The sequence below is a fragment of the Neolamprologus brichardi genome, chromosome 16 (genome assembly GCF_056152115.1).
Source record: "Neolamprologus brichardi isolate AB-2024 chromosome 16, ASM5615211v1, whole genome shotgun sequence".
Lineage (NCBI taxonomy): Eukaryota > Metazoa > Chordata > Actinopteri > Cichliformes > Cichlidae > Neolamprologus > Neolamprologus brichardi.
The window spans coordinates 6166282-6189125 of NC_142119.1; the positions used below are offsets into that span (position 1 = coordinate 6166282).

At 42.2% G+C, this 22844-nt stretch overlaps 1 protein-coding gene across 2 annotated transcripts in view; it reads right to left on the reverse strand.

Moving 5' to 3' along the window:
* The window catches only part of ramp1 (receptor activity modifying protein 1), a 75210-nt gene that overhangs the window by 24408 nt on the left and 27958 nt on the right, over positions 1-22844 (reverse strand). Inside the window, exon 2 of one of the 2 annotated variants that reach the window (XM_035909048.2) lies at positions 411-546. In XM_035909048.2, the coding sequence (XP_035764941.1) occupies positions 411-546 (136 nt within the window). Of the gene's footprint in view, positions 1-410; positions 550-22844 lie in introns of both variants that reach the window. The other variant, XM_006793675.2, reaches the window with a different exon arrangement.

The following is a 22844-nucleotide window of genomic DNA, read 5'->3' on the forward strand; positions in this document are numbered from 1 at the left end:
ACATAATCAGCCTTTGGACTCTAGCCAAAGCTGAAAAAATACAACAGCTCAAGTGAGGGATGAACAAATATACAGATTTTTTTATGTAACAATGTATCGCTGCCTTATTGTTTCGATAAAAAAAAATGGTGATTATTAATTAAAAAAAATTCATGTGTTTTGTGTGGTGATAACAGAATGAAACCAAGGCTTTTTGGAAGACGTCACAGTGGCAATTTAAGCATTTTTATTGCTCTAAGTGGATAAAACCTAACAAAAAAAGGATGATATTGCTTTTTAATGCCTCACCAAAATGTCACCATGTCCTGCTTGTGTTAGTGTGAATATAAAACAGATTTCATTTGTGCCTGGCTGCTTCTCTCTCTCTCTTTGTGTGCATGTGTGCATGAGACTGTGATTATCCCACTCACTCGACTGTGTCCTCCCAGTTACACCAGTGTCTCTGATCCAGCTCTTGCATGTCCAGTCTGAACTTGCCCAGGCAGAAATCCTCAATAGCGTATTCGTAGTGAGGTCCGCAGCCCAGTGCTGACACATACTGAGACGCTGCTGAGAGAAAGGGGAGGGAAGAAAAGGGAAGGACGGCGTTAGAATAATGAAGGAAAGTGGGCTGAATGTAAGTTGGGTTGCAGCACAATGCATAATTCAGTGCAGGGCTAACAGCTTTTTCCAACTTTTAAAAAGTGTAATGCAAAGAGCTCTGGCCGCAGCGGGATGACGGCAGAGGGCAACACTCAAGAGAGTGTCTGTAACTGCTGCCACCTTTTGTGGATCAATGCAAACTGATCCATTTCCCCATCTGTTGAAGATGACAGTCTGCTGACACAGTGTAAGCTTTATCACTGCCGTACAAGACCTCCAAAACCACAAACAGACATAAGAGACAGACGAGACGAACTGAACACCAACGTTTCCGGTAAATTCTTGGTGGACATGAGGGAGAGTGCTCCAGATGCTGAGAGGGACACTTTGACATATTAACAGAAGGACTGTGTGACAAATGATGTAACGCAGGTAAGAAAGTATGTGATGGCAAAGATGTTTGGTAACACCCATTCAAGATACAGTAGTATTGGTTAAAAACGACATGTCGTAAAAGAATAATGCGAGAAGACTGCAGCGGTGGTAAGCTCAACATAAAAGCTCTTAAGCCCCAACGCCCCCTGATACGGGGGCAAAAAGCAGGAGATCAGGTAGGCTTGGGGCTTAAGAGGTTATGGAAATTGGTAATTTCTCTGCATTCAGAGTATCAGTGCTTTTACACCTCACTAGTTAACTTTTCGACCTTTGTTTATTTCCCTGCCCGTGTGGGTGTAAATGGACCGACAGCCAAATTACTCAGAAACAAACAGGGTGAAGAGTCACAAGGTCAAATATGAAACCTCACCTGCAGTGACACGCTGCATTTCAGAAACGTTAGGCTGAAAATGCAAATGAGATGCTAAATATCAGCATTTTCACAGATTTGTAAATTTTTGTTATGCAAGAGTAAAAATTCTTGTTTCAATTTGTTGCAACGTTGAAGCCCCAGCTTTTAATTTTTTTATCAGTCACAACAGAGACGAATAAAACTGGAAAGTTTGTTGAATGTAAGTATTAGGAATAAAAAAAAGACTTTAGAGTTCGGGCGTAAAAGTAATTATGTATCGACCAATGAAGGCCATTGAAGGTAAAAAAAATGTAGAACCGACAATAAACCGATAACTACATTAATTTATAATATTATATTTTTAAGGTGTTCTTCTTACATATCTGACACCTTCAGCTTTCTTTTTTCATCATGCTACACAGTCATAAACTTGACAACTTGAAATCTTTCTGATCAGTGTTGTAATAGTAATTAGTTACTTATTACTGATTACTTCTAAAAGAAAGTTGCACGGATGTTGCACGCTCATACGTCATTGTCATGAGACACTCTCACAAACAACATCGCGGTTTAGTAACACAGCGTGCTTATGGGAGAGTAACAGTAATCTAATTATTTGCAATAGTAATCCCTTACTTTATTCGATACTCAAACGCATTACTTTTAACATGTTACTGCCCATCTCTTTTTCTGACACTCTCTACTGATCTTCCAACTTGTATGTGACACACACATCACTCTAAAGCACACCTTACTCATAATTACTCATAATACTAATTATTAGTGCTCACTCCCCGCAAATAACAAATGCATAATTTAAACACGATAACCTTCTACTTTGACCGGCATACAGAGACGTCTCTTTTTTAAAGGTAGACACTACCAATGAAGTCATGTCTCAGGACGGAGATTTTCACATTAAAAGGTCTCCCACAAAACTGCACAACTAACTGTTAAAAAAGAGAAAACAATATACATTTCTACAATAAATTCCACGGCGGTATTTTGCTAAAAGGAAATACTGAATTATCACGACACAGAAATCAATCTTTTTCATCATTCTTCCTCTTCCTGTTTCCCTCCAGCGTTTACTCACTCCCTAAGCCTTTTATCACCTTTCGTCTTGTTTTGCGTTCTTATTACAACCGCTTTCATTTCTATTCAGCTGTTTTCCTTTTCCCAGAGAATCTTCTATATTCCTCTCTATTAATCCCTCCTTTGGCAGCTTGCTGAAATCTCTTTACTTCTGGAGTCTTCTGGGAGTTTTGTGAAGTGGACAAACCATTTTGTGAATTTTAGTGTACTTATTTGGACTCATTAGTAACAACAATATAGAATTTTGAGATACATGCAAACACTTTTTGATCTTACATCGCTGTGTGCTTCAGAATATCTGAAATTAATAAATGGAAACTATATTAAGGTCAAGTCACAGCTTTAATTTACATCACAGTGTTACACAGTGTTAAAATATCAGAAAGTATCACAATTAAATACCTGATGTTTTTGGGCAGCTGGTTGTTGTTTCGGTGCTAGTTAATGCAAAGGAGAGCCCACAGGTGATTTAGCTCAGCGGTCCCCAACCCCCGGGCCTTGGATCGGTACCGGTCCGTGAGTCGTTTGGTACCGGGCCGCGAGAGTTGAGGCTCAGGTGTGAAATGTATGGTTTTCAGGGTTTTTATCGGTTTTCAGCGTTATTTTGTTATCGTTTTTATCGTTTACTCGGTTTTCCTGGGTCTTTTCACGTGTGTTATGAATAAATCTTCTTTTTTTTGGTACCAGTACTAGTTTTATTTTGTTGTATTTATCCGCGACACCTTAAAGGCCGGTCCATGAAAATATTGTCGGGCATAAACCGGTCCGTGGCGCAAAAAAGGTTGGGGACCGCTGATTTAGACTGGTGACTGGTTGTGGTCTGCTAACATCAGGAGTGAAACTGGTTTATTTGTAAGAGAATAAGTTCCATTTTTTCAAAGCACTCAAACAAACACTGCCACAAAAATGAACAAAAAACATGAAGATGAGCACAAGCCTTGTTGCTTATCTTAAAGAAACACCTTGATGGCAGCACAACAAATCAGGATTGTTCTGTAGGAGAATTCACTGCATGATGCAAACCCCCAGCAACCCACACAAACAAACAGGCCAGTTGCACAGAACGTGTTGTAAAGAGGAACATTGTGTGTCCTCAGAATATCCTCAAGTGGCAGATCTTTGGGGAAGCATTTGACTCGGCGTTCTCTTAACAAAGTCTCTTTGGAGCGTCTAAAGGTTGGTCACAACAGCGCTGCGTGTCGTCTCAGTATTCACAAATCACATCTTCGCTAATTCAGCTACACTGGATCCCCATCGAGTTCAGGGTCCACTTTAAGAGTCTTTGATTATTTGACTTTTAGAGCTCTGTGTAGCGGTGACAGGGCTATTGCAACAGAGCCTTTCCCAAAATGTTACTACGGCAGAACAAAAATGTCTTTTTTCAACTATTTCAAGTTCCTTCCATCACAGGAGGAGCTGGGTTGACATGATTTAGTAAGCATCTGCCACTGTAACGATGTAGGATGCATTCTGGTTGTCTTTTTCCCAGTATAATATTAGCTCATCATCTGCATGAATGATATGAAGTGAAAATAAAACAGGCTCAAATAAGAAACCCCTGTACGACTTTTTATCTTTAAAAGCCTTCAAGGTAAAAAGGTCTGATAATGGCAATAAATACATGCTTTACACAGAGGTGATCTATTTCACAGAATAGCTTCTTCAGAAGAAACTAAGAGGAAGTGACGGTCAAGGTAAGCGATTCATGTTGTAACTGACGTCAGACGCCGGAGATTTTGGCGGAAAATTAAAGCAAATGGTAGTTTAGATTTGAACAAATTTCTTTAAGCTTCAGTATTACCAAATACACTTATCAATTGTCTCATAACTAACAATATTTGTCTAAATAATCTCCAACACCCTGGAGAACAACGGGGAGAGTTTAGAGGCTCTCCAAGATTATATTGATCAGTGCTTTCAGGATCTCGTGATGAAGAAGGCCCAGAGTGCAGCTTCCCCGGCCAAATCTGAGACGCCGTCGTCGAAAAGACAACGCCCGGCAGATTCCCCCGGCACAACATCGCCAGCTGGCAAAGATATTGCCGACATACTGGAGTCAATCGACAAGCGATTGTCCAGTTTCGACGCAAGGCTGTCCCTGGTGGAGATTCTTCACCGGGAATTTAAATGCTTGCGAGAATCCCTGGAGTTCAGCCAGCAGCAAGTGGAAACGCTCGCTGCTGAAAATGCCACGCTAAGGGAGTCGGTGAAATCTCTCACAGAAAATGTTACCCAGCTCAATAGAGAAAATAAAAAAATAAAAGAAACGGTTATTGATCTACAAGCTCGTAGCATGCGTGATAATCTAGTATTTTCTGGTATTCCAGAAGCCGCTGGAGAGGACGCGGAGACCACGGTAAAAAGCTTCATCCAAACCCACCTGAAGCTGCCGGAGGACACGGTGAAGAACATCGTCTTCGATAGGGTGCATCGCCTCGGCCCCATTCGGGCTACGGCCGGGAGACCACGTCCTATCGTGGCCAAATTCGGCCACTTCAAACAAAAGCAACATGTGAAAAGCCGCGGCAGGGAATTAAAAGGAACGGACTTCAGCGTGAACGATCAGTTCCCCAAAGAGATCCTGGAACGACGCAGGGTCCTCTTCCCAATTCGACGCGGCTTCATCCAGAAAGGCTCCCGCGCTGTCATCGCTGTGGACCGGCTGTACGTGGACGGACAGCTCCACCGCGACCCCAACATCACTCCGTGGCTGTATTAACTTCAGACCAGATAAGAATCCGCTACACCCTTTCCCTATCCACTCACACTAACTTGCATTAACATCTGTTTAACTTACCGGTATCAAATCGCATCTTAAGTGTGATTTCATAGCAGTATTAACACCGTCACTCTCCGTCAGTGATTTAATTGGAATGTTTACGTTTTCGTTTCTCTCTTCTCGTTTTTTTTTTTTTTTTTTTTTTTCTTCTCTCTTTTTCCCCTCTTGTTTTTATGCTGCTCACCCTCGTCCTTGGTTTCTTTCTTTATTTCTTTCACTGCTTCGATCACCTGCTTCCACACTCATCCACAAACAACATCATTTATTTCGACACTTACTCACTGCACGATCACGCACAGTCATGCGCTCAACGGCAGCACATTTACATCAGTCAGACAGCACACACAGACCTACAGGATACACACACTTAAGCCAAGCATACTCATATTAGTAAATATGCAAACACATAGTCAGACTCAGGGAGCATCTCGCCACACATTTTTTCTCTCTCTCCCTCTCCTTATTTATGAACAAGTGATGTATTCTCTCCACCTGTCTAAGCGACACACACAGAGTACACCCCTAGTTATGTACAGACATCTATGGGTGCACTAAGATTCGTTACATGGAATGTAAATGGAGCTGGCTCCAGAGAAAAGAGGTTAAAAATATTTAACCAACTCAAAAAACTACAGGCAGATGTTGTCCTTTTACAAGAGACCCACAGACCTCTTAGAGGTTCGAATGAACTTAAAACACCTGAGTTTCCTAATGTGTTCTCAGCTTGTTATAATTCTAGACAAAGGGGAGTAGCAATTTTAATCCATAAAAAAATTAATTTCACAGTACTCGATACAGTTCTATCTATAACTAACTATCTAACTCTAACTATCTATACTTGATAAAAAGCTATGTATTGTAAGTGTATATGGTCCAAATGTTGATGATCCCTCATTCTTTCACGGTTTTTTCAGTGCACTCTCTGAACACTTAGATGGCACACTTGTGCTTGGAGGCGACCTCAACCTTGGACTGAATGAAGAAATGGATAGGCTCAATACAGCAGGAACTCAGCGTAATTGGCAGTCCACAAATATAATCAAACAGTATATGAGCGACTTTGGTCTTTGCGATGCATGGCGCTCCCTTCACCCCACCAGTAAGGAATATACTTTTTTTTCACATGTTTATCACTCCTACTCTCGTCTAGATTATTTTTTGGTCAGCAGCTCACTGCTGAGTGACGTTTCAGACACTGAGATTCACCCTATAGCTGTCAGCGATCATGCTCCTGTATCTTTAACACTAATGCACAAGAATAATACTATGCCAAGTAAAAACTGGAGATTTAATACATCACTGCTTAAAGATGAAGACTTTATTAAATATTTTTAAAAAGAGTGGACTTCATATTTAGACTTTAATGACACTCCCGGAACATCAGCTTCTGTTTTATGGGAAGCAGGGAAAGCTGTGATGAGAGGTAAAATAATTTCTTTCTCATCACATAAAAAGAAAAAAGAAAACAAAAATATTCAGGAATTGGAAAAAAACATCAAATCACTAGAAGAAGCCTACGCGTCCCACCAAGATCAGGAAACATTGAACAAAATACGCAAAACAAAACTAGAATTAAATGAGATAATTGATAGAAAAACAAAATTCTTAGTACAAAGACTACGCTTACAAAATTATGAACATAGTAATAAATCCGGTCAATTTCTAGCAAACCAGCTAAAAATAAATAAAGAAAAAACAACTATATGTGCTGTTCAAGATTCATCTGGGAACACAATATATGAACCGAAACAAATAAACAACATTTTCAGGGATTTCTATAAAACGTTGTATTCACCACAAATAAACCCATCTAAAAAGGAAATTGATCAATTTTTAGACAACATAACTCTCCCAAAATTATTAGAAGCTCAAGCAATGGCACTGGATTCGCCACTGACATCAGGTGAACTCCAGGAAGCCCTGATAAGTATGTCCAATAATAAGGCTCCAGGTCCAGACGGCTTTCCTGCAGAATTCTACAAAGAATTCTGGACGATTCTAGCACCAGTTTTTTACAGAACGTTGTTAGAAATCAAAGAAAAGGGCAGACTTCCATCAAATATGAATTCTGCAAACATTAATCTCCTGCTAAAACCAGGCAAAGACCCTGTATATCCCTCAAGCTATCGTCCAATATCCCTTATTAATGTAGACCTCAAAATAATCTGCAAAGCTCTCTCGAAGAGACTAGAGAAAATAACCCCCCTCTTAATTCATCCTGACCAAACTGGTTTCATAAAAGGTAGGCACTCATCAACAAATACACGTAGATTACTTAATTTGATAGACTACTCATACAGTAAAAACCTTGAAACTACAATATTTTCCTTAGATGCAGAAAAAGCGTTTGACAGAGTTAACTGGAAATTTCTATTTGCAACTTTACACAAATTTGGTTTTGGATCTTCTTTCATCAACTGGTTAAAAATATTATATAATTCCCCAACAGCTTGTGTCAGAACAAATGACCAGACATCCTCCAGCTTATGTCTCCTGAGGGGCACCAGGCAGGGATGCCCACTCTCCCCTTCACTGTTTGCAATTTTTATCGAACCACTAGCAGCAGCAATTAGACAGAATTCAGCAATTAAGGGCATAAAATGCAAGAATGTGGAACATAAAATCAGCCTTTATGCTGATGATGTGTTACTCTTTCTCCAAAATTCACAAACCAATATCTCTGGGATGATTGAATTGATAAACTCTTTTGCAAGAATATCAGATTACTCAATTAACTGGTCAAAATCTACAGTCCTTCCTATTAATTGCTGCTTCCATAATTCCTCTTCTACTCCACTGCAATCGGGAAATATAAAATATTTAGGTATTAATATTTCTCCCAAGCTTGCAGATCTAACTAAATTAAACCATACCCCACTTTTAAAGAAAGTAGAAGGTGATCTGGCTAGATGGAAATGTCTACCCATATCACTCATGGGAAGGGTTGCTGCTATAAAAATGATGGTATTACCAAAAATAAATTATTTATTCTCAATGATCCCAACTAAACCGCCGCAAGATTGGTTCAGATCTCTAGATTCATATATGTCCAAATTCCTTTGGAAAAATAAGCCCCCACGTATAAGCTTAAAAACACTACAAAAGACCAAGGATAAAGGAGGATTAGAACTACCTAACTTTCAGCACTACTTCTTAGCCAACAGGCTTCAGTTTATCTCAGGATGGCTAAAACATACCCTTTTAGATGAACCTTGGCTAGATGTAGAACAAGCACTTTGCAATAATCTAGAGATTTCAGATCTACCATTTATCAGCTCAAACATCCAACGACATGAATGCTTCAAAAGCATCAACATCAGCTCTTCTCTGACAGCATGGTGGGAGTTTCTGAAGTTGACAGAGTCTTCATTAATCCCATGCAAACGTACACCTATCTGGAACAACCCTGACATATTACAAAACAATAATATGATAAACTTTTCAGATTGGAATGGTAAAGGAATCAAATATGTAGAACATATACTAGAAGGAACAGAATTTATTTCATTTGACAGACTAGTTACACAATATGGGATCAACAAGAAAAGATTTTTAGAATATCAACAAATTAAATCCATAATAAAAAAGAAATTTAAACCGGGTCAAGTTGAACTACAAACACCACCAAGTGTGGTTCAATTTTTTACTCTTAAAACCCCCAAATTATTATCCAAAATATACAGAATGCTTTCTAAAACAGATGAATCAATATCACTTCCTATTGCAAAATGGGAAGCGGATTTATCAGTTAACTTAGACCAAAACTTCTGGTCTCAGATTTGCTTAAAAACCTTTCATCTAATCAAAAATCCCAGTCTTCAATTAATTCAATACAAAATACTACATAGAGTGCACTATACAGGTCATCGGATGTTCAAGATGGGCTTTGTATCTACCAACAACTGCTCACACTGCCAAACCAATTCACCGGACAATTATATCCATGCTCTTTGGTTCTGTCCACCAGTTCAGAAGTTTTGGCGCGAGATATGTGAAGACTTATCAAAGTGTCTGAAATGTAACATTCCAACTTCCCCCTTAGTGTGTTTGTTGGGCAGCTTAGATAATGTCACTTCAGAAAAGAATATAGCCCATATGGTTTTCACTGCCCTATGCATAGCCAAGAAAACAGTCCTCATGAACTGGAAAAATAAAAACAATCTTAATTCTAACCAATATAGAAATGATCTATTAGATTGTCTGTGAAGGTTCTCAGTCATCCAGGTCATCGTAGTCAAAGGAGCTTGCAAAGAAAAGCGTCTGGACTTCTTTAAGTTACTTGAAGACGTTTCACCTCTCATCCGAGAGGCTTCTTCAGTTCTAAGGTCAAATGGTGGTGAGTCCCAGATATAAACCTGGTGGGAGTGTCCCCCCACAGAGGGACAAAAGGACCCCCTGATGATCCTCTAATCGCCTGAGCCAAGGTGTGGAACTGGGTGTGGGTCCCAATCAGCCAGAGTTTCGGGTGAGTTCATTGTAAAACCTGGCCCCACCTTATCATGCGAATTCCTGAGGTCAGATGGCCCAGGGTGTGAGTGGGCCTTAAGGCGTCTGGGAAGGGATCTCAAAACTGGATTATAGATGGCAGAGAGTTGGTGTCGTAAACCACCGCCTCTGTTCAAAGATGGTCGCTCACAGTGGACATAGATGGCTTCTTTCACTCCTCTTTCAAACCATCTGTCCTCTCTGTCCAAAATGTGGACATTGGCATCCTCGAAAGACTGTCCTTTATCCTTAAGATGCAGATGGACAGCTGAATCTTGTCCCGTGGAGGTGGCTCTTCTGTGTTGTGCCATGCGCTTGTGAAGTGGCTGTTTGGTCCAAGTTTGTGTTCCAGAGGGTGATGGGAGTCAAACAGGAGGTACTGGTCCGTGTGTGTGGGCTTCCGGTAAACTTCGATGTTGAGGTTGCCATTCTCTTCAATGTGCACAGCGCAGTCCAGGAAAGGCAAACAGTCATCCTTTGTGTCTTCCCTGGTGAACTTGATGTTTTTATCCACAGCGTTAATGTGCGCAGTGAAGGATTCCACTTCTTGTGTCTTGATTTTGACCCAGGTGTCATCTACATATCTGTACCAGTGGCTGGGTACTCTTCCTTTGAAAGAGCCAAGAGCCTTCCTTTCCACTTCCTCCACATGGAGGAAGTGGAAAGGAAGGCTCTGTGGATAAAAACATCAAGTTGTGGATAAAAACATCAAGTTCACCAGGGAAGACACAAAGGATGACTGTTTGCCTTTCCTGGACTGCGCTGTGCACATTGAAGAGAATGGCAACCTCAACATCGAAGTTTACCGGAAGCCCACACACACGGACCAGTACCTCCTGTTTGACTCCCATCACCCTCTGGAACACAAACTTGGAGTAATTAGGACCCTACACCACCGGGCAGAACATGTTCCCTCTAAGCCTGAAGGGAAAAAGAAGGAACACACACATGTAAAGGAAGCACTCAAAACGTGCGGCTATCCTAAATGGGCATTCTTAAAGTCAGCAAAGAGGCACAGAAAAGAAGATCAGACACCAGCGAGGGAGGATAAGAAGGACGGACGCAACAACATTGTCATCCCCTATGTAGCCGGTGTATCAGAGAAACTCAGGAGGGTTTTCTCCAAGCATGACATCCCGGTGTACTTCAGACCCAGCAACACACTCAGACAAAAACTGGTTCACCCGAAAGACAAAACGCCAAAACACAGACTTAACAATGTGGTGTATGCCGTACAGTGCAGCGAGGAATGCCCAGACCTCTACATTGGAGAGACCAAACAGCCACTTCACAAGCGCATGGCACAACACAGAAGAGCCACCTCCACGGGACAAGATTCAGCTGTCCATCTGCATCTTAAGGATAAAGGACACTCTTTCGAGGATGCCAATGTTCACATTTTGGACAGAGAGGACAGATGGTTTGAAAGAGGAGTGAAAGAAGCCATCTATGTCCACTGTGAGCGACCATCTTTGAACAGAGGCGGTGATTTACGACACCAACTCTCTGCCATCTATAATCCAGTTTTGAGATCCCTTCCCAGACGCCTTAAGGCCCACTCACACCCTGGGCCATCTGACCTCAGGAATTCGCATGATAAGGTGGGGCCAGGTTTTACAATGAACTCACCCGAAACTCTGGCTGATTGGGACCCACACCCAGTTCCACACCTTGGCTCAGGCGATTAGAGGATCATCAGGGGGTCCTTTTGTCCCTCTGTGGGGGGACACTCCCACCAGGTTTATATCTGGGACTCACCACCATTTGACCTTAGAACTGAAGAAGCCTCTCGGATGAGAGGTGAAACGTCTTCAAGTAACTTAAAGAAGTCCAGACGCTTTTCTTTGCAAGCTCCTTTGACTATCTATTAGATTACATTAGTCTTGATACAGCCTCTGCCACCACATCAGATCAATCGCTCTGGGCTCCTCTGATCAGCTCCATCACCTAGTGGGGGTGGGGGGTCATATTTTGGTCTCGCCTTCACTGTTGTGATTGGTGTGGGGGTAGGGTCAGGCTTAGGGCGTCGGGGGGTTCCCCGGGAGCATCTTCCTTGGGGGGCTCAACCCGGGGTAGCGGTCATGGCCAATTAGGGGCTCTGTTGGCTCTTAGGTGACGGTTTCCTCGTGGCTACGTGCAGCGGGGCTAGGGGAGGGTCTGTGCTGACGGACGGGGGTTACTGACCTGGTAGCCTGGCTGCCCCTGGGTGGGTCCGGGACGGGCGTGAGGTTCTGGGGGCGCTCCGGCTCTGGCCTGGGGCCCTGGCCGGGCCTCGGGGGCCTGGGTCCTGGTTGGTGTGTTGCCGGGGTTGTGGGCCGGTGGGTATATGGGGGCCCACCACTGGCGCGGGGTGCCGCCGGTGCGCCGAGCCACCTGGGGGGCTCTTCAACTGGTGGGGGAGGGTTGTCACATCTTGCAGGAGCTTTCCTCTCTCAGGAACTCTCTCTGCAAGAGGGGGAGATACAGGAGAGGTGGAGGAAGATCTCAGCCTGGGCGTCTATTGTCTTATGTAGTCTGGAAGATGAGTGGATGATGGGGTGGGTGCAGTTTTCTCTGTGGTGGGGTTGGGTGGACTGCCCCGGGCTCTGTGCGGCCGGGCGGCGCCGCTGCGCTGGGCCCCGGTTCGGATGGGCCTGGGCCCCCCTTCCCTGGCGGGTCGCGGAGTATGGGGGTGCCTACTGGGGTCAGCGGGGGAGCTGGCCCCAGGGAGGGGTCACTTGCCCCTCCCTTCCTTCCCTCCCCATCTCCAGCTGCCTCCCTCTTCCCGCTCCACCACAACCACCCACACATGCAGGGCCTTGGAGTAGGGGTGTGTCACCAGGGTGCAGAGGAGGTAACCCCCCCCTCTGTCCCCTTCTGGCTGCCTCTGCCTCAATTTTATCCCACAACTTAGACATTCACATTACTCACACTCTCATTACACATACATATAGGATCTTGGGGGTGGGCACGCTACACGGAATCCCAATTACCATTACCATCAGGGTGTACACCTCACCCCTGGCGTCGTTGCCCACCTCTCAAATTTAAATACACGTAGACATTGAGGGCTAGCAGGAGGGACTATGCGCCTACCTGCTGCTCTCTGGCAGGTAGCTCCATGCCCTCCTGGGTTTTAAATGCACCTTAGAACACACATACATCAACACTACAATGAGCGGGTGGAGGGAGGTTAGGAGTCTTCTCTCACCCTCGTTCTCTGCGGTCTGCTGGAGCAGGGGGGCTAGGAGGAGGAGTTGGCCGTCCGACTGGGGTCCGGAATGTGGGGCCTCCCTGCTGCTGCGGAGTCGGGGCGGTCTGCTTCTCCCCACCGCAGGGAAAAAGGGTAACACAACCTGGGTCTGGGTGCAGTTCCCCCCTCCAGGGGCAAGGGTACCTAGACCCGGTTTGTAGAGTACGCTTGGGGAGTGTGATTGTGTGTACAGCGTCTCTTTATGTCTGTCTCCACGTTGGTTAAGTGTGGAGTAAGTGCATATGAGAGCATGAGGGTGGGAATGGATGTTTGTATCTGTGTGTGCCTGTATGTCTGTGTCCATATGTCAGGTTGGGTATCAGACGCCACCTCTCTGAGGACAGCTCAGGCCCTCCAAGGTTTGGAGGCCTATCTCCCCCCACCACTTCCCCTGCCGGGGGCGGACTCCCTCAGACATCGGTGCGTTGGTGGTTCTTTGTGTCCGGGGGTGGGCGTCCGGGTACACACCGGCTCACTCCTTGGCGGCTGCTTATCGGGGCCTGGAGCCTGGGGCTCGCTTGGGCCACTTCGGAGGTGGGGTGCCCCCGGCCTCTCGGCCTGGGGCTCGGTCACTCAGGCGCAGCTGGCTGCCGGCGGAGCTCACGGGCACGTCGCTGCAACCCCGCCTGGCTTCTGCTCCGTGGCTGCTGGGTGACCCCTCATCTGGGACTCTCCTCAGTTCTTTCTGGGACAGTGGCACGGCTGCCCCTCTGTTGGTCTTCCTTGGTCTCTTGTGTTCTGGGGGCCTCTGGATGTCTGGAGTTTTGATCTCCTCCATACCTGCTTCATGCCCTGGAGGACGGGGCAGTGGCCCCCCACACCCTCTAGCAGATCATTACATGAGGGAACCTTTTAAGAAAACAAGCGCGTCCATGCTCACAGGTGTACACACGGGTGATCACACACACAAACTACACCCTTTTTGGCTCCTACCTCAATGCACACTGTGCTGTCGATCTTACGTGCTGCACAATAATGTTTAATATTTAGTATTTACTGTCATATTCCCATATATCATTGTGATGTTGTTTATTGTATTACTCTCGTTTTCTTCTGCTTGTTTTCTTTTTTCTTTCTCAACAGGTGATCCAGGTGATCGATACATGTATTTTTTTTATTTTTTTTTTAATTTTTATTTATTTATTTATTTTTTTTTGCTTATTCTGTTGGTTTTTGTTTTTCGCCCTTCTCCCCCGTCCCTCTTCTCAACTGTTTTTCTTTCCCTCTTTCTTTCTCCCTTTTCTTTCCCCCAGTCAAGTCTGTCCCGTATTCAGCAAGTGAAAATAAAATAAAGAATAAAAGGTGAATCAAATGGACCATTACGGCAAAGCTGGGATGGTCAATTTGGTAAAGAAAATCCGTTGGGCATCTTTCTTCGCCTTTAGACAATAATTCTGATGGCAAAAGAGCCAAACGGAACAGGCAAAAAAAAAAAAAAAAAAAAAAAAAAAAAGAAGAAACTAAGACTTGAGACTTTAATTATTTTCTATCAAAAAGGAGCAAATTTACAAATAAACTTAAAAAGTAAGACAATTGTCTTACTTTGGTCGATTACTTCTTTGTTGTAACAATACTCTTGGGAATAAATTGTATACTGCTGTAAGGAAAATGCAACTGTGGGTTGCGCGCATGACATTTATTACAACTACACGTGTCAGTGTTTGTCTGTTGGTGCAGAGCAAAGGGACTACACAGTATCATCATGAGGATGGTTTAAAAACAAATCTGTACAAAGTGGAGGAAATATGAGCAAACAACTTGTGTACATTCACACTAAAAGTCCCGCTGTGAGTAAAGAGGATGAAAAGGCTCACACGACTGGATTCAAAGATGGTGATCAAAGAGTAGGATCAAGTGAACATGTTTGCGAGACAGAAATGGTGTAGAGAGAAGAAATGGAGGCTAAAACATAGAAATAGAGATTTTTCCATATTTTTTTCTCCATCACATCCTGACAGTAATTCCTGTCAAACATTTCAAACTGACCAGAACAGAACACAAGCATCAAAATGCAACTATTTCAGTATTTTCTGCACAGAGTTATTGATAGGTTTATAAAACAAAACCAGTTTGTTATGGTTAAAAATAGATTAAGCACAAATATGCGCTGGATCACAAAGTCCTGACTCCCACATGTTGGACTCCCTTATTTTCCACTATGATTAATAAAGGTGGCTCTACTCCCTACTCCCGTTATTAATGATGAATGCTTTCATTGGCCATAAATTGTGTTTTCCACACTTGTCCAACATCTACATAATTCTTCATGATGCCGTACTGAGGACGGGGTTGCTACTGATTTTACTGATTTCCACCGAGGAACTGGCACAACCAGCAAAACGGGGACCATTTACAGTGACTGCCTTCATTGTTTAAACAAAGTGAGGTGTGAATCCACACAAGTGCCTGTTGAGGATAACTAGTTTGAGTAAGTGCCCCAAAATGATTCACATCCAAGTGATGGGGAGTTTGAGTGTCTGTAGTAAATATGAAGGGATGAAAGGATGATTTTTTGATGATGTTATTGTAGAATCAGGTCTGTGCAGGGAGAAGGGAAAATCATTTTTAATTTACAACACAAAAAATGATGGTTGGTTATTGTTTTCATCATAGCTGCCACTGAATTTTGAAAACTGAGACAAACTGGACAAACTGGACACTTGTGAGCTAAAGATGATGTTCCTTTTCTTCTCTGATGGCAGATGGCCACGCCCTCCTTGAGCCTGGTTCTGCTGGAGGTTTCTTCCTGTTTAAAGGAAGAATTTCCTTCTCACTGTCGCCAAGTGCTTGCTCATAGGGGTTCGTCTGATTTTGGGGGTTTTGAGGCAATTGTTTTTGTGATTTGGCACCAGTAGAGTTGTACCCTGCAGAGAATGCAGCTTTAAGGGGCTTCTGCATTGGTGTTGTTAGCCTTTTAGCCTTCTCTTACATAAAATGTATGTTTCCACGCTCCTCAAACCTTCACCTGAAAGCAAGCGTCTGCAAATACTGAGCACAATAAGCCTCATAGTGCATAAATTGGTTGGTCTCTTTGTTTAAATTTACATCCAGCAATCAGTAGTGGTTGCATGACCCTAAGACCATGTTCACACGATAAATTCCACAGTGAATGAGCTAACTGAGCCCACTCACTGTGCAGCTTGATTGCATGTATGTTGATTTGTGAGAAAGCCTAAGAGAAGCAAGAAATTACATACTGATGTGTACTAAATCAATTCTGTATGGATCACAAGTATAGTATGAGGTATTATTGGACCACTACAGCAAAATTAGCCAAATTTGCACACACAGTAAGAAAAGGGCCATATTGCACATTTGTCACATGTAGACTCATTTTCAGCGTAGACCTGTCACGTTTTCAACCCAGTTTTGCTTCATTCTACCAGTTAATTTATCAGGTATTTAAATACAGGAACTGCTGCCAGTATGAGACTTGGGGAGGCAGCAGCACTGTGGCCAAAAACTTTCCATTAGGTTGTCTTCAACCAGAAACAGAGTGGTTGGTAATGTAGCAACAGAAGATATCAGCATTTCCTGGTCGTGTGGAAAAACGACATTTATCTTCCAGTCCAATGGAAAAACAAACGCGACTTGGAATAACATTTATCTGCCTGATCTTTTCTTGGGTAACTTGACAAATAGTTGGACTGAAATATCCCAAAGTGTCTTTGATAAAAAGTTTTTTCTTTAACACGAGATGCCCTGTCCTGTTGCTCTAACATGTACCTCTTCTTGTCAAATCAATTTTATGTTCCAGACACTCAGAGCAGAGGCAGAACATGATGAATCTGAAGGAAAGGTCGTGATTGACTGAAGATTTTCCCATTTTCTCCCGCGACCACGTATTGATTTCGAGCTGCAACTAAAAATAATGCCACCTTTAGACATTCTGCACCTTATCCTCCATCCTCAGACAAGAAGCAGACGCTGGAGACAAATTTATTTCTAGAAATTGATTTTCTGATTGTAAAAAAAAAGTTTTTTCTTTACCTTGTTGACTCGCCCTTCCTTCCTGTAATTTCCTCCTGTTTGATGGAGGTAATTACTTCCTTCAATCATTCCTCTTGTTTAAGGGGAAAAGTTTGTCTCTTCTGAGTTGGGATTATTTAAAGTGAAGCGGCCTGAAATGTATTTTCCCATGAATTAAGGATGCTGTTATAGGTGCAAGTATGCTGTTGGTCTTAATTAGTAAGGGTAAGGGTTTCTTCTTTGTTTCTAAGAATCCCATGCTGCTTCAGGAGGCTCTGTATATGTGTGTTATTATGTGTGCAAGAGAGATAGCATTGAACTATCTATCTATTTATAATCTGTTTTGCGTGCTCATCATCATGCAAGATAAATAAGTGACTAAATTCAGAAAGACACTAACAACAAGCCTTGCAGCGAGACAAAGGAGCTGCATCTCACAAACTGACTGCTGAAAGAATGTATCTGTTTGTGTTTGTGTTTGCGTGCTTCACAGTTATGATTTTGACTGCTTGCACAACAGAGGCCAATTTGAATTTCTTTAATCCCCCATCAGATTGCCTCAGAGCAGTGAATTTTCACATATGAAATGTCAGTGCATGCCCAAACACACAGGTCCCGACGTCTAGCTTCACAGTTCACAATCTGCTGTTGTTCCATCACACTGCAAAATATTTCAGTGTTTGAAGTTACGCAGAAACAATATGTGAGAATCAAGCAGGAAATTAATGCAACATTGAGGCCGATAGTTTAACACAGAGCAGAACATCGGTGAAAAATTCAGGTACTTCATTCAAAGCAAACACAGAAAGAGGAGTGCAGGAGCAGATGACGATATTCTAGTCAGATGAAGTAAATGTCTAAATATAGATGAAGCCACACTTCAAAACATGTTGTCTGTGGAATTGGACTTTTTTTTATTAATCTTTCAGCTCTGACTCATTCCCAGAATGTAAAAGATGTCGAAGCTGTGGAAAATTTCCTTTTTAAAACATCTAATGAATGAGAGAAAGTGGAAGTCTAGTCTTTCACTGGGATGTGAAAAATCTCCCTGCAGTGCAAGATGTTTCCAGAACATTACACAGAATCCTCTATGATCCCATTTTAGTTTTAGACACCGTTTGCAAATAGTTTTATAACAAACCACAATAGAAACCATGAACACCAGGAACCACCAGCCACGACAAATAAGCATGAATAAAAATGTAATCTGTAGCATTTTGTTAAGTCAGAGGTTGTTTTCTCATGAATTACTAACATGTTCCTCGGCAGCATCCGGCAGTAGTACACACAGCAGCAGAGCTTGGCAGAGGAAGCAAGCTCCTGGGAGTAAAATGCAAATTCAGTGCTTGATGATGGCTTGATAAAGTAGATTGGGGGCATTTTCAAAAGTTTCAGCTGTGGCCTCTGCAGCAGACAATTTGATCTCCTGTGATTGGAAAGCATGCCTGTGAGTGTGGGAGGCAGACAATGGGTGGGGGGGCGCGCAATACTTCCTTCATCTTATCGCCATCCTGTGAATTTTGTTTGTGACAGACCAAAAGTTACTTATGTATCTCTATTTATTTGTCAGTAATAATGTGACTGTCATCATCAGCCTGTTAGAGCTAATGCAAGTTTCTGAAACTTTGTCTCAGGCTACGTCCACACGCATCATGTGATGCAGTCATGTGACCAATTAAACAAAGATAGCGGAGGACATTATACAGCAGTTGTTTTGTTTGACAGTCCTATTAAAGATTAATATCAGTCTGTACATGCTCCAGAGAGCTTTTATTCAAATTATTTAACTCTCACTCACTTTTGCAACTTTGTACTTTTGTGTTACTCGCAGCAACAACTCCACCTCATTGTTAGTCCATTTAAAAAACTCGCTGCTTTTCCTCCACATTCTGCCGCAACGTTTCAAAGAGCCGGAAAGTAAATAAGCGGCAGACGGAAATGAGGCAGGTCGAATCTTCTTGCGTTTCACGCATGCGTAGGACTGGAACGTAAGCGTTTTCGGCTGTTTCAATGTGGACGCACAACTCTGTGAAAAAACTACTAAAAAAACGCTAGTGTGGAGGCTGAGCGTTTTCAGACGAAAATGCAGTTTTCAAATCTATCCGGCCTAGTGTGGACGTAGTCTCAGTCCCCCCTCAGCTGTTCTGTAAGTTTCAGTAAGTGTTCCCACATGTTTGTGATGTAAATAAGAAACTACAGCTGACAGGAACAGCGCAGGTAAACCTGTGGTGTAAGAAATCAAGAATAATTATGAATTTATGGATTTTTTTTTTTAAATGAACCAAAACCCCAGTTTGGCTGCAGAAGAAATTGTGTCTACTGTGCTCTTCTGTATTTATGTCATATATACTGTATATAGGGCACAGTGATTAGCATCTGTCCAGGGTGTACCCCACCTCTCACCCTATGGCAGCTGGGATAGGCTCCAGCCAATCACAACTGTGAAAGTTGAAGCAAATGGATGGATTAAACCAGCTTGTTTCAGACTTTGAATCAACTGAAAAGCTGCACGAAGGCTTGGTATAAGATAAATAATGATTCTTTTTTAACTGTTAACTATGCAAAGCTACTACAAGGGTCAGCATTTTGGTTTTACTTCCAAATAATCTGTGCAAAGAACCTCTATATTTGATAGCTCTGTCACTTTATCTTTGCAGTCATCAATATTTTAAGTGACAGACGTGATGAGCACAGCTACAAGGACACAGGTGGTTTAAAGTCCAGCTAAAGCACTTTGTGAATGATGGACTCTTGATACACCGGCTGTAGCAGATGTTCTGCAAAAGATTCCTCGAGGACAGAGTTGAGTCACGGATGAAACCGTTTTCTTCCTGTGTGGAAGTGACAAACAGGCATGAGAGAGGCAGGCAGATGTTTGCTGTCAACAGCCTGAAGACTAATTAGATCGCGAGAGCTGATGTTCACAAATGAACGGGCATTCTTCTCTCTGTCACTCCTGTCTGCTTCCTCCTGTCTCATTTTCATCATTTTCTCAGCGATGATTCATGGAGAAGGAAGTCTTTATCTTTGGCCTCTGTTCAGAATTTTTGTTTTGACCAATGCTGCTTCATAACCCAGCCTAATAACAAAACACCCACTTCTTTGACTTTAAAGCACATTATATTCATGAATCATCTCAGTTCAGGGGGCAGTGGAGGATAAGAGGAAAACAGAAGCCTGTTTCTCTTCCCACCCATCTGACGGCTCAATTTAGATTCTATAAAGTTAACCAGGTTTTATACATATTTTTTATAAAAGCACCACATTCAGCAGCTCCTGTGCCTTTGTTCTCACTAGGAAAGTTTAGAGAATGTTTCTGGTAGTACAGTTCAGTAAACTTCTAAGAAAAATCAGTGCGTGTTCCCTTTTCTGCATGCAGAAACATGACCAGAACCACAGTGATACAGCATTGAGCAGTAATGTTTTGCTCACCTAATTTTGAATAATAATATTAATAGTAATAGTAATATTAAAACCACAAGCCAGTTTTTCACAGCTTTGAATGCAGGTCTCTGTATGTGCACAGTGAAAAGAACGTTTGCTGAGAGGCTAAAGTCTTACAGAGACGTCTCACATGTCACCAGTGTTGGTCAAGTTACTTGAAAAAAGTAATCAGTAACTAATTACTGATTACTTCCCCAACAAAGTAATCCCATTACTTTACTGATTACTTATTTTCAAAAGTAATTAATTACTTAGTTACTTTTTAGAAACACGATTTACAACCTGAATAGGTGATAAAGCGATAGATCTTTCAGCCCAATTCTACTTTTTCTACATAATCCATCATACAAAATGTAATCAAATGGAAAAGTCTCTTTTTAAAACTTGTTTTATTAGTTTTAATCTTTTAACTTTATGCATCAAGCAAAAATTTAATTATATGCAACATTGTCTGACTGGAAGAAATTTGTTTAATATTTAAACTTATTTTCTGCACATTCCAGCACATAAAATAAAATAATTTTTTTTGTGTGTTTACACTCAGTCTTTCAAATAGATGCAAGTAAAACACAGCAGAAAATAAATAAAATCAAAGACTAGCGGTCCTGTTGCTCTATTTTCACCTGTAAAGCAGGAGTGGGGTAGGCGGAGGTTTACCCTGGTGCAGGTGTGCCGCAGCGGTCAGAGTGGAAGGATACGGCAGTTTCTTTGTGAGTTTCCCATTACGTCGTTGCGCACTCGGTGTTTGCTCGGAAGTTTAGGGGTTTTTTTGCTGTAAAAAGAAGTTTTCTTCCCACGCACAACGGACACTAATGTTTTTGTCACTTTTTATGGAATCAAACTCAAAGTAAGGTCAGTACTTCCACGCTTTAAACGCTGCACGCTCATACTCTCTCTGCACTCGATATATGATCCATTATTGATCTGCACACAGCTGTTGTCACTAACTTCGCACTGGCTTATGTCACTGTCATGAGACATACTTGCAAAAAATCACGGTTTTAGTAACGCAGTAACGCAGCGTTCCTACGGGAAAGTAACGGTAATCTAATTACCGTTTTTGCAATAGTAATCCCTTACTTTACTCGTTACTTGAAAAAAGTAATCGGATTACAGTAACGCGTTACAAGTAACGCGTTACTGCCCATCTCTGCACGTCACTAATTAGTTGTTTTATGGCCACCGTTCTGACATGCACATATTTTAAAAACAACCAGCTTATTTAATTAAGAATCATGTAAAAACAAGTGAGCCCTGCTGCATTTGGACATGGAAGTCATGCATACACGGGTAAATGATAAGTAACCGAAAAAAAAACCAAAACCTTTTTAGTCAGCTGTGATTGGCTAGCTATTAAAAGATGATTGTGACATCATTGATTAGAAAAGCAAAAATGACAAACTTTGTTTGATGTTTAGCAAAGTTTGGAATAGATGCCACTAAATATCTGGTTTTGTTTTGTTTGTTTTAGTCTCCATGTCTCTCAGTTAGTTACTGACCTCATCACAACTATACCTTTGAAAATTTGGAGCAATCTGCAATATGTTTGCACCACTTCTTGATTTTTTATTTTATTTTGCCTGAAATACAGATAGTTGAACAGAAGTAGTTCAGTTTATGAACATGTACATAAAACCTCCCAAAGACAAACAAACATGTTCCCACAGGACAAACTTGTGGGGGGAAAGAAATCCCCTTCCCAGATCAGAAGTGACACTCAAATCAGTAAATTAGCAGTGTGTGTGACAGATAAAGCATCGTATGGGTGGTGTGATGTTGTTGTATTAATAGCAGCCCATCTATAGCTTTACCAAGCTTTCATATTTCCATTAAATGAATATGTGATACATTGTATGAAATTATATATACAACTAAGAAGTCCCACAACTAAACTTACTTATCTCACCTCTACAACAGAAATACAGAAATGATCTACTTGATAACATGTTATACAGAACCAATGACTCGTGGAGTCCACATTTTCATTACTGTATTCCTGTGATATAAATTATAGGTCTCAGAGAGCAACAATGAAATATGAAAGCAATTTTCCACACGTTGGCCACAGTGATGTGAAAATTCAAAATGCCAACCCTGAAGGTTGTGCGCTCATGTGCTACGAGGTGTGTAATTTCACCTACCACTTTATGTTCGACAGCTGATCAGCGAGTGCTTTTTGAGACCACACAATAGGGCAACAAAGCCAGCGGAGTACTTACATGTATAAAATTGGCTGTTTACCACAGCTGGATACAAATGATCCGGATGAAGTGAGTCATCGCTGCTTGCTTGTTTTCTGGCGAGCAGTGCGTGAAGTATGTGACGAATTAGCAGAAAGGAACGCCGGTAGCGATGCATCAGCCGCATCTTGTTACGGCCTCGCCTCTAGCCCTGTCACTCACACTCGCGTACACACAAATGAGTCCTTTCCTCCACCTCTCTGTCCTAATCAGACAGCTGGAGACCTCGAG